The sequence below is a fragment of the Dipodomys ordii genome, unplaced genomic scaffold (assembly GCF_000151885.1).
Source record: "Dipodomys ordii isolate 6190 unplaced genomic scaffold, Dord_2.0 Scaffold29, whole genome shotgun sequence".
Classification (NCBI taxonomy): domain Eukaryota; kingdom Metazoa; phylum Chordata; class Mammalia; order Rodentia; family Heteromyidae; genus Dipodomys; species Dipodomys ordii.
In genome coordinates, this window is record NW_012267245.1 from 3,366,325 (window position 1) to 3,376,410 (window position 10,086).

At 60.3% G+C, this 10,086-nt stretch overlaps 1 protein-coding gene across 1 annotated transcript in view; it reads right to left on the reverse strand.

Annotated features, from left to right (window-relative positions):
• Positions 1 to 6: 6 nt before the first annotated feature.
• Positions 7 to 10,086, reverse strand: part of Dbn1 (drebrin 1) — an 11,099-nt gene continuing 1,019 nt past the window's right edge. Inside the window, exons 3-15 of the mRNA XM_013015993.1 lie at positions 9,255 to 9,310; positions 8,337 to 8,449; positions 7,969 to 8,043; positions 7,489 to 7,635; positions 7,298 to 7,375; positions 6,649 to 6,800; positions 6,483 to 6,546; positions 3,616 to 3,675; positions 3,394 to 3,517; positions 1,941 to 2,111; positions 552 to 1,243; positions 238 to 343; positions 7 to 98 (exon numbers count right to left, since the gene is read on the reverse strand). Coding sequence (XP_012871447.1) covers positions 28 to 98; positions 238 to 343; positions 552 to 1,243; positions 1,941 to 2,111; positions 3,394 to 3,517; positions 3,616 to 3,675; positions 6,483 to 6,546; positions 6,649 to 6,800; positions 7,298 to 7,375; positions 7,489 to 7,635; positions 7,969 to 8,043; positions 8,337 to 8,449; positions 9,255 to 9,310 — 1,909 coding nt within the window. The 3' untranslated portion in view covers positions 7 to 27. The remainder of the gene's footprint in view (positions 99 to 237; positions 344 to 551; positions 1,244 to 1,940; positions 2,112 to 3,393; positions 3,518 to 3,615; positions 3,676 to 6,482; positions 6,547 to 6,648; positions 6,801 to 7,297; positions 7,376 to 7,488; positions 7,636 to 7,968; positions 8,044 to 8,336; positions 8,450 to 9,254; positions 9,311 to 10,086) is intronic.

Consider the following 10,086-nt stretch of genomic DNA (forward strand, 5'->3'; position numbering starts at 1 on the left):
GAGGGCAGCCGGAGGGCGCCGCCGCCGCTAATCGCCCCCCTCGAAGCCCTCCTCCTCCTCGGGCACCGGGTCGGCGTCCCAGCAGGTGATGTCGATCTCTGCGGGCGGTGGGGAGGGAAGGGAAGGGGGGTGAAGACGAGCCCAGCCGGCCCACGTCCAAACCCCATCGCTCCCCCAGAACGCCTCCCCTCCCCTCCGTCCGTCCGTCCGCCCGTCCACCCACCCGGGGAGCGCTACCTGGAGGCTTGTTGTAGAACACAGGGGGCGGAGCCTTGGCGCACAGCTCTTCCGATTGGGCAAATTCCTCCTCCTGTGATTGACTGAAGTACCCTTCACTGGCCTGCTGGGGTGGGGGCGGGCGAAAGGAGGCCGGGTCACTGGGCCCCGCCCACCAGGATTGGGGCCGACCAATCAAGACCCGAGGCCGTTTCCTCGCAACCAATGGGAGCCCACCAGCGGTTGCCAGGGAAACGCGGACGCCCTGCCCAAGGGAACCGCGGAACGGAGGTTCCCACCGCCTGGGTCCCGGTTAAGGCCGCAGCCCCGCCCACCTGCGTCCCCTCCTTCTGGGTGGTCTCGCCATTGGTCAGCAGGTGGGGTTCCGGCTCCAGCTCCGGCTCCGCCTCCTGCTCCACCTCCCCCTGGGCGGAGGGCAGAGCTGGGGTCTGGGGGGCGGCCAGGGGCTCCCCTTCCGCCTCCCCCTCCTCCTCCTCCTCCTCCTCCTCCGGGTCGCAGAAGGTGGCCGGCGGCTCAGGCAGCTCATCGAAGTTGAGGAGGCTGGCACAGCCCTCGCTGGCCGGCGGCAGCGGCTCCCGGGCCGCCTCGTCCAGCAGAGGCACCTGGGCCGGGGGGACCTGAGCACCCGAGGGCGGTGTGGGGGCCCTAGGCTCAGCCTGGGGTGCTGCAGCCTCCTCCCCGTTGCCAGGCCATAGGTCAATGAGGCTGGCGGGGGCAGGGGCGTTGGCAACGGCGGTGGCAGTGTCGGTGTCAATGGTGTGAGCGGTGCAGGCGGCGTCGGCAGGGACAGGCTCCTCTGGGGCGGCCCGGACGGGGGGCTCTGGAGGCTCGGAGAACATCGAGTCCTCCAAGGGGCTTCCTCGCCCCGGGGGAGGCTCCTGCGCCCGCGCGGGCTCCTCCACGCGGCCGGCCCAGGCCTGGGGGGGGATGGCGGCGGCGGCTGGGGCTGCTGGGGCCTCCTTGCTGGTCTCTTCGTGGTCCAGGCTAGGGCTGGGCTCCTGGGTATCTGTCACACACAAACGGAGGACACGATGTTGAGGTTCAGCCCTCCCTTGCGGAAGGTCCGGTCCACCCACCGAGTAAGACAAGAATGACTTCTGGCCAAAGCAAGCCTGGTGCCTTCTGCCCTGGCTGTATCTGGTGTCTTCAAGCCACTGCGCAGACCCAGGAAATCTTGTTTATTTTTGGTGGGGCAATTGTGGGGCTTGAACTCTGGGCCTGGGCGCTGTCCCTCAGCTCTTCAGATCAAGGTGAGGGCTCTACCCCTTGAGCCACAACACAACTGCCGGATTTCCAAGTGATTTACTGGAGATCAGAGTCTCATGGGCTTTCCTGCCTGGGCTGGCTTTGAACCTTGATCCTCACATCTCAGCCTCCTGAGTAGCTAGGATGACAGGTGTGAGCCACCGGCTCCCAGCTGCGGTAAATCTGGTGTCTTCAAGCTACTGGGCAGATGCAGGAAATCCTAATACCCCATCAGAGATGAGTCTGAGGTGTAGAAAAGGGCCAATGCCAAGGCTCCTCTGCCTTGTCACATTTACTTCTTGGCAGGGGTGAAGGGGGGGTGGTAGTGATGTGGAAGGGGTAGGTTGGTGGAGGGGGTGATATTGGTGGTCCAGGTCCCTGGGGAGCTGTTAGGCAACCTAGCGTTTCCAGCCTAAGAAATTGTTAGGAGTCCCCCCCACCCCCACCCCTCCTCTCACCCTGAGCTGGTGGGAGCGGTGGAGGCAGCGGCGGAGGCTGAGAAGCTGTGACCTCATCCAGGGCGCGTTCGATCTGCTCAGTGACAGGGGTGGAGGCCGTGCTGGAGTCCGAGGGGCTCCGGGTGGGGATGGGGGTGGGTGCCATCCTGCGGTGGCTGTCCAGGTGACTGCCTGTAGAGAACAAAAGCCCAGAGCCGGTCAGCGCGGGCTGGGGAGCCAGCTGGGAGCAGGACTGTTCACCACCTCATCTCTGGAGTCTGGGTGGGGGGCTGGGAGCACCCCAGGCCCCCCCCACCAGGGGCCGGACCACAGCTTCAGACCCTGTAAACCAGGCCCCTGGGGGCCAGTGGCCCTCAGGGCCAGGGGCAAGAGGCAGGCAGTACCTGCTCTGGGGACAGACAGCAGAGGTCAGCAGTCAGGCTGGGGGAGCAAGGGCCAGGGGGCTTCTGGGAAGCGGGGGCCCTCCTCACCCCCCGCCGAGGCCTGGGGCTGCTACCTACATGGGAGGGAGGAAGAGAGGTTTGGGGTGCGGTGACAGGTGATATAGGGAAAGGGAGTCCGTGGAGGGGAAGAGGAGGAAGAGGAGGAGGAGGAAGGCCCACTGTCCGATGCCTTTATGAAAGGGCAGTACGGACGACCTGCCGAGAGAGACAGACAGAGAAAGAGACAGAGGACAAGAGAGGGTCAGTCTCTCCTACCCCTCCCTGCCCCAAGGCCTCACCCCGCCCCCCCCACCCCCAGGGCAGCCCTAGGCATCCAAAGCCCCCTTCCAGCCAGGACACACATTCAGCCAAGCGGGAGGGGGCCGCAGCTTCAAGCCACCAGATGCTGCCACCAGCACCACCAGCCACGCACACACAGCCACGAGCCCGCCACGATCTCGGCCAGCCCAGCCGCTCAGAGCAACAAGCACCAGGGACGCAGCCTGCCCCACCCCGGGGGGGGGGGGAAACCAAGGCAGGACCAAGCAAACACTGAGACCAGCAGACAGGGCGTGGAAGGGCACCGCAGAGGGAGGTTTGAAACTGCAAGGGGCAAAAAGCCAAACACACAGGAGAACCCCGGGATCCAGGGCGCTGGAGCTCAAGGTCAGGCCAAGAGCCTGGCACACATGCACCCACAAAGCCCCTTCCGGCCGGACCTAGCCACCCGGCCGGGCCGGCTCCCAGCAGCCAATGGTGTGCCCGGACCCACACCCGAGCTGCCCAGTGGGCCCCAAGCACCAGCCCCTGCCCAGCCAAGACCCAACACGGACACACTGAACACTACCACCTCCACCCTCCAGGGGGCGCTGCCACCCAGCAAGCCACGGGTGGAGGTGGGGGGAGGGCGGTCTTGCCTTTTCCTCTCTTCCAAGAAAGAGTTGCCACAGAGGCTGATTGGAGTGGGGGGGAGAGGGGGGCATCACCTGAGGAGGAGGAGGGTCAGGGAGGGACAGGGGGGCGGGGGCTACCTGGTCGATGGTTGAAGGGTGTGGGTGCCTCGCAGCTGCCGCCCGAAGCCGAGGCCACGCGCTCTTGCTGTTTGAAGAACTCCCGCGGGTTGTCAGGGCGCTGGGCGATGATGGCAGCCGCCTCCTGACAGCACAGGGGGGGAGAGGGGTTGGAGCAGGGCTGGCCGGGGTCCAGCAGGCAGCCCCGGTTACCCCTCCCCTCCCCTCACCCCACGCTCGCACCTCCACCTCCGATTCAGACTTCTTCATCTGGGTCTCTTCCTCCTCATCCCGCTGGTCACCCTGGAAAGCAAAGCAAGTGTCCTGGCCATTCGCCTCTTCTCTTGGCTGTTCGTTGGGTTTCTTTTTAGTGCCAGTCTTGGGACTTGAACTCAAGACCTGGGGACTTTGCTAGGTGGGTGCTCTATCATCTGAGCCATGCCTGAGCTCCTTTTTGCATTGGCTTTTTTTTTTTTTTTTTGGTCGGTTGTAGGGCCTGAACGCTGGGCCTGGATGCTGTCCCTCAGCTCTTCAGCTCAAGGCGAGCGCTCTACCACTTGAACCACAGCGCCACTTCCAGTTTTCTGTTGTTTTTTTTTTTTAGAGGTAAGAGTCTCATGGACTTTCCTGCCCTGGCTGGCTTTGAACCACAATCCTCAGATCTCAGCCTCCCGAGTAGCTAGGATGACAGGCGTGAGCCACCAGCACCCAGTGCGTTGGTTACTTTCAAGCTAAGGTCTATGTATCATGCCAGGTTCCCTGGCAGTGTGTATCCCCACCCCCAGCCATTGGTTGAGATGGAGTATCACAAACTTCTATGCCTGAGCTGGGCTGGGACCAGGATTGCCCTGATCTCTAACTCCCAAGCAGGTAAGATTACAGGCTTGAATCACTGTATCTGGCCTTGTTAGGTTTTAAGATGGCAACTGGGCAAGCTCCTGCTTGACCCCCTCCTCCTCTTACCTCACAACAGCTGCAATGGCTCCTACATCATTGCCTTGCCTCGCCCCAACTTGCCCACCAAGGCTGAGATTTCATTTTATTCAAATGTGTTTATTTTAGTGCTGGTCCTGGGGCTTGAACTCAGGAGCTGGGTGCTGTCCCTGAGCTTTTTTGCTTACAGCTAGCCCTTAAGCCCGACTTCCAGCTTTTTTTGTAGGGGGCGGGGGAGAGAGGTGGTGGTGATTGTCAAGACTTGAACTCAGGGCCTGATCCCCAATCCTAAGACTTTGTGCTCTATGATAGGGCTCTGCCATTTGGAGCTACATACAGCTCCACAGCCTCCTGAGTAAGCTAAGGATTACAGGCATGAGCCACCTATGCCAGACATAGTCTGAGATACTGACAAACTCCTCAACCCAAACCACAGCATCATTTCCCACCAGGAGCCCCGCCCTTGCTAAGCCTGACCCCCACCAAGTCCAGCCCCTTTGAGTACTGCCTCCAGGTAAAAGGTCCCCAGCCAAGAGCCAGGTGCCAGTGGCTCACGCCTGTCATCCCAGCTGCTCCAGAGGCTGAGGTCTGAGGATCGTGGTTCAAAGCCAGCCCAGGCAGGAAAGTCTATGGGACTCATCTCCAGTGAACCATCAAAAAGCTGGAAATGGCTGCTGTGGCTCAAAGTCATAGGACAGTAGTAGCTTTGAGCACAAAAGTTTAGGGACAGTGCACAGGCCCTGAGTTCAATCCTCAGGGGACACACACATGCACGCATGCACGCACACACACACACAATCCTCAGTCCATGGGGATCATTTCCTTCCCTGCTTCCTACACGGAGTTCCTAGCATTTAGCACAGATGACACTGGGCCATCATTTCCTGTTCCTGGGGTCACCCTCCCCCGCCCCGCAAGCAGAACAGGATGAAGACTGAGGTCCACACGTGCCAGCCGCACAAGCTGTGATCTAACTAGACCAAAAAGCCTCCCGTTCAGTCCCCTGCCGCTCACAGGGAAAACGGAGGGGGTGGAAGATCAAGTGGAAAAGAAACAGGATGTCTGGCTGAGCAGAGATGGCTCACACCTGTCATCCCATTGACACAGGGGGCTGAGATCTGAGGATGGCAGTTCAAAGCCAGCTTGAGAAGGAAAGTCCATGAGGCTCTTACCTCCAATAAACCAGCAAAAAGCCAGAAGGGGAGTTGTGGCGCGCGCGCGCACACACACACGCACACACACACACACACATGCATCAGTTAATTTTCAAGAAGACACTTGGTACTTGGTACCTGGATAAGCACTATAAGCTGGTTTACCAACCACACAGCATCTCCAGAGATAGATGTGATTAGTGCCTTCGGCAGCCATTTGGTGCCAGTCCCGATAAAAACAGGTTGATCCTCCCCTCCTAGCCTCAAGTGGACCAGGGGCTTCTCAGCCACACTGGCCCAAATCTGCCGGGAGTCTCCCCCTTATGGAGCTGCACACCCCACTCCAATCTGATCCTTGAGGAATGTCTGAAATAGCAAACAGTAAATCCATGCCTACAGTGTGTGAGGCCTTGAGTTCAATCCCCACTACTTCACAGCCTGAGTTGGCTGTGATTGTCACGGTGCCCTCCACAGATGAGGGGTTCATTCCCAATGTCCACAGATGTGGGGACAAGCAGACTGAAGCACCGGCCCGTATTCATTCACGTGGCTCTGCAAACTTTTGGGGAGTATTAGGATTGGAACTCAGGGCCTGGATGCTGTCCCTTAGATTTTATTTATTTATTATTTTTGGCACAAGGTGGCACTTTACCACTTGAGCCACAGCTCCACTTCCACAATGTTTTTGATGCTTAATTGATGTTGAGTCTCACAGACTTTCCTGCCCGGGCTGGCTTTGAACCGGGATCCTCAGATCTCAGCCGCCTGAGTAGCTGGGATGACAGGTGTGAGCCACTGGCTTCTAATGAGAACAAGCTTTTCTTTCTTTTTTTTGTCGGTCGTGGGTCTTGAACTCTGGGCCTGGGCGCTGTCCCTCAGCTCTTCAGCTCAAGGCAAGCGCTCTACCACTCGAACCACAGCGCCACTTCCAGCTTTTTCCACTGAAACAGCCCCAAAAACATGGACACCCCCCCCATCTTGGTGTCCCTGACCAGAGTCTGGAAGCCCTGGGAAAGAACTTACAAAGATCGACTGCTCCTTCAACCGCCTCTTGGCCTCTTCAGCTTCTAGAGTCTGCTGCTTCCTCCTGGAGTGACAAGCGACAGGCACCCCATCAGGGTGGGTGGTGGCCTGGGGGGGGGCGGGTCCGGGGGGGCGCATCTGCCTGGGCCTGAGGGCTGGGGCTCACCTGTGCTCCTCGATCTGCTGCTCTCTCTCGCGATAGCGCCGCTCTCGCTCTTCCTGCTCCTGCCGCTCCTGCTCCATCCGCTCCTGCTCGAACCTCAGCCTGGCGTCCAGGGCCTTCTTCCGCTCCTCCTCCTTCCTCAGCTCCTCCTCTTTCTGCAAGCCCCTCGCCAGAGAAGGGCCAGGCCCTGAGCATCAGGGAGGGCCTGCCCTTCCAGCCTACCCCTTGATCGGGCTTGAGAAGGGGGACTATTTTGGAAATTTGGGGTAGGGGGAGGAGGGAGGAATCTTTTTGTCAGTCGTGGGGCTTGAACTCTGGGCCTGGGCGCTGTCCCTGCGCTCTTCAGCTCAAGGCGAGCGCTCTACCTCTTGAGCCACAGCGCCACTTGCGGTTTCCTAGTGGTTTATTGGAGATAGGAGTCTCACGGACTTTCCTGCCCGGGCTGGCTTTGAACTGTGATCCTCAGATCTCAGCCTCCTGAGTAGTTAGGATGACAGGCGGGAGCCACCAATGCCCACCAGGAGGAAAGCACAGGAGGCCTAAAGGACTCCCTCCTTGGGCTGTGGGAACATGAGGTTGGGACACACCATCGGGGATTTAGAATTACACCCAATGGGAACTAGACACAACGGCTAGGGTGGGGGTCCTGCACCTTGGCTTGCTCCCAGAACTGCTCCCGGTTAATCCGCTTCATTTCCACGGCGGCATCGGTCTTCTGATAGGTGGTGCCCTGCGGAAGGAAGCAGCCTGGCACTGACGACTGAACGCGCATGCACAGACAGACCGGGGAGTGGAGACGGCCCCCCCGTCTCAGGGGCCTGCCCGCCCCAGGCCCACACTGACCACCGGCTCAGCATTCTCATCCTCCCGAAGCCGCAGTCGGTGTAGCACCGGGCTGGAGAGCCGGGCCAGCCCGTTGGAGAGCCGCTGTCCGATGGCGCCTGCGTCGATGTCTTCCACGCTGCTGGCATTCACGATGACATCCACGCCCTTGCACAAGAAAGCAGGGTTCAGGGGCTGGGCTCAGTGGTAAGAGTGCTTGCCTAGCATGCACAGAAGCCCTGGGTTCGATTCCTCAGCACCACAGACACAGAAAAAGCCGGAAGTGGCGCTGTGGCTCAAGTGGTAGAGTGCTAGCCTTGAGCCAAAGCAGCTCAGGGACAGTGCCCAGGCCCTGAGTTCAAGCCCCAGGACCGGCAAAAAACAACAACAGAAAGCAGGGTTCAGGTGGCATCGATACTGCCTCTTGTTATCACCACCCCTCCCCCAGAACACAGGGGAGCCTGGGCACCCCTCACCCCTACCCCCACCCCTGCAACACACCTGAAAGAACTCAGCCACCTTAGCCACGTGGCTGGCACACGCACATTTCCGGGCATCAGGCACATCTTCACCCACCTGCAAAGTACCCAGTAAAGAGGAGATCAGAAAAGCCCGAGAGGGGCTGGGAAGGTGGCTTAGTAGTAGAGCGCTTGCCTAGCATGCATAAAGCCCTGGGTTTGATTCCTCAGTACCACAGACCCAGGAAAAGCTGGAAGTGGTGCTGTGGCTCAAGTGGTAGAGCGCTTGCCTTGAGCTGAACAGCTGAGGGACAGCGCCCAGGCCCAGAGTTCAAGCCCCATGACCGACGCAAGAGGGATGGGAATTTGGGGGGGGGCTGGACAGTCCCCCCACACGGCACAGGCACGTACCCAGTTGATGAGCACATATTTGGGCAGGGCAGCTTTAGAGTCCTTGACGCTGCAGAAACCGTACATCACCTTCTGGTTCTCGAAGTGGCCGGAAAGTTCTTGCAAGCCCCCTTCTGGGGAGATCAGGAGGACGTCAGGATTCTGGGTCTCAATCCACATCCCACAGACGACCCAGAACCCCCCAGAGATCTTCACCCATGAGATCTGGAGGCCCCCCCCAAGTTTTATGCGATTGGGGCCAGGGCCAGATGAGACCTAGCTCTGCCTCTCTCTCCTCCAGGGCCTGGTGTGGGAAAGGACTGAGCAGGTGTTGTTTTTCACACCTCCTCATCTCTCTCTCTCTCTCTCTCTCTCTCTGCACATTCTACCAGGTGCTCAGCACCTTAATAAAGTCTTCCGGCACTGGAGAAAAGGGTGCCAATCTCAGTCACCCAGCGAAGGCCCCTGCTCTAATGGCTGTTTATCTTATGTCCCATTCTGAGCCTTCTCAGCCATCAAACAATAAGGACCTGCCAGGGGCCAGTAGTGGCTCACGCCTGTCATCCCAGCTACTCAGGAGGCTGCGATCTGAGGATCACACAGTTCAAAGCCAGCCCAGGCATGGGCAGGAAAGTCCGTGAGACTCTGATCTCCAACGAACCACTAGAAAACCGGAAGGGGCGCCGTGGCTCAAGTGGTAGAGCGCTTGCCTTGAGCTGAAGAGCTCAGGGTCAGCGCTCAGGCCCAGAGTTCAAACCCCACAACTGACCAAAAAAAAGAAAAAGAAGGATGACAAGAGAGAAGGACAGGCGCCAGGCAAGTGTACGGCGGGAGGCTGGAGGATGGCTGGCAGCCAGTGGGGTGGGGAAGGAAACCACAAAGTGGGGGGGGGGGGGGGGGGGGGGGGGCGAAAAGGGAAGGAATGGCTGAAATTCTTACCTCCGGAGGCAGCAAGCTTGAGGTCATCGGAGCCCTCTTCGTAAGTGTACAGAGCCCTGGGGAGAGGGAGGGGTGGGGAGCTCAGCAGTCAGGGCCCCAGGCAGCCAATTTTGGGTGGGGAGAGGAATCCCACTGGGGGGGGATGGGGGGGGATGGGGGGGTGGTCGGAAAGGGGGAGAGAGCCTGGTGTTATTCCCAGCTGCAGCCCAGCAGGGGGCATCCTACAAGCCTGGCGGGCCAGGGCCAAGGGGTGAGCAGGGAAAGGGGGAAAGGCCTCAGCTGGGCTGGCTCGGGCTCCTCGGGTGGCGTGGCCGGCCCTGGCCCTCCCTGGCAGCCCACAACCCAGCCAAGCCGGGTGTGCGAAGGAGATTCCCAAGGCAACCGTTCCTTGGTTACCGTTTCCTGGCGACGGCGATTCTCAGCCCTCATTGGCCAGCGCCAGGAATCTACCTGGCGCGTGCCTTGGTACCCGCTGCCCCTCCCCCTGTGGGGAGGGAGGGAGGGAGGGAGGCAGGGAGGGAGGAGGAGAGGGTGATGCTCAGTGCTGGGCATCCCCGGGTAACCATGGCAACCCAGCAATTGGCACAGGCACCGGCCCACCAGAACTGCAGTCTCCAGGAACACAAAGACCCCCCGAGACCCGCCCTCAGACTCAATCTCCAGTCACGCCCCCCCCTTCCACTTCCCAGATTCCAGGCGGGGCGGGCGGTGGGGGGGGGAGCCCCCAGATGGCTTTGCTCTCCTAGCCTTTCAGCCCTTGGGCGGCCACTGCCCTAGCTGAGGCCTCCTGGGACTTGTTGGCCTTTCAAGCTGGCCAGAAAGCTGACCCTGC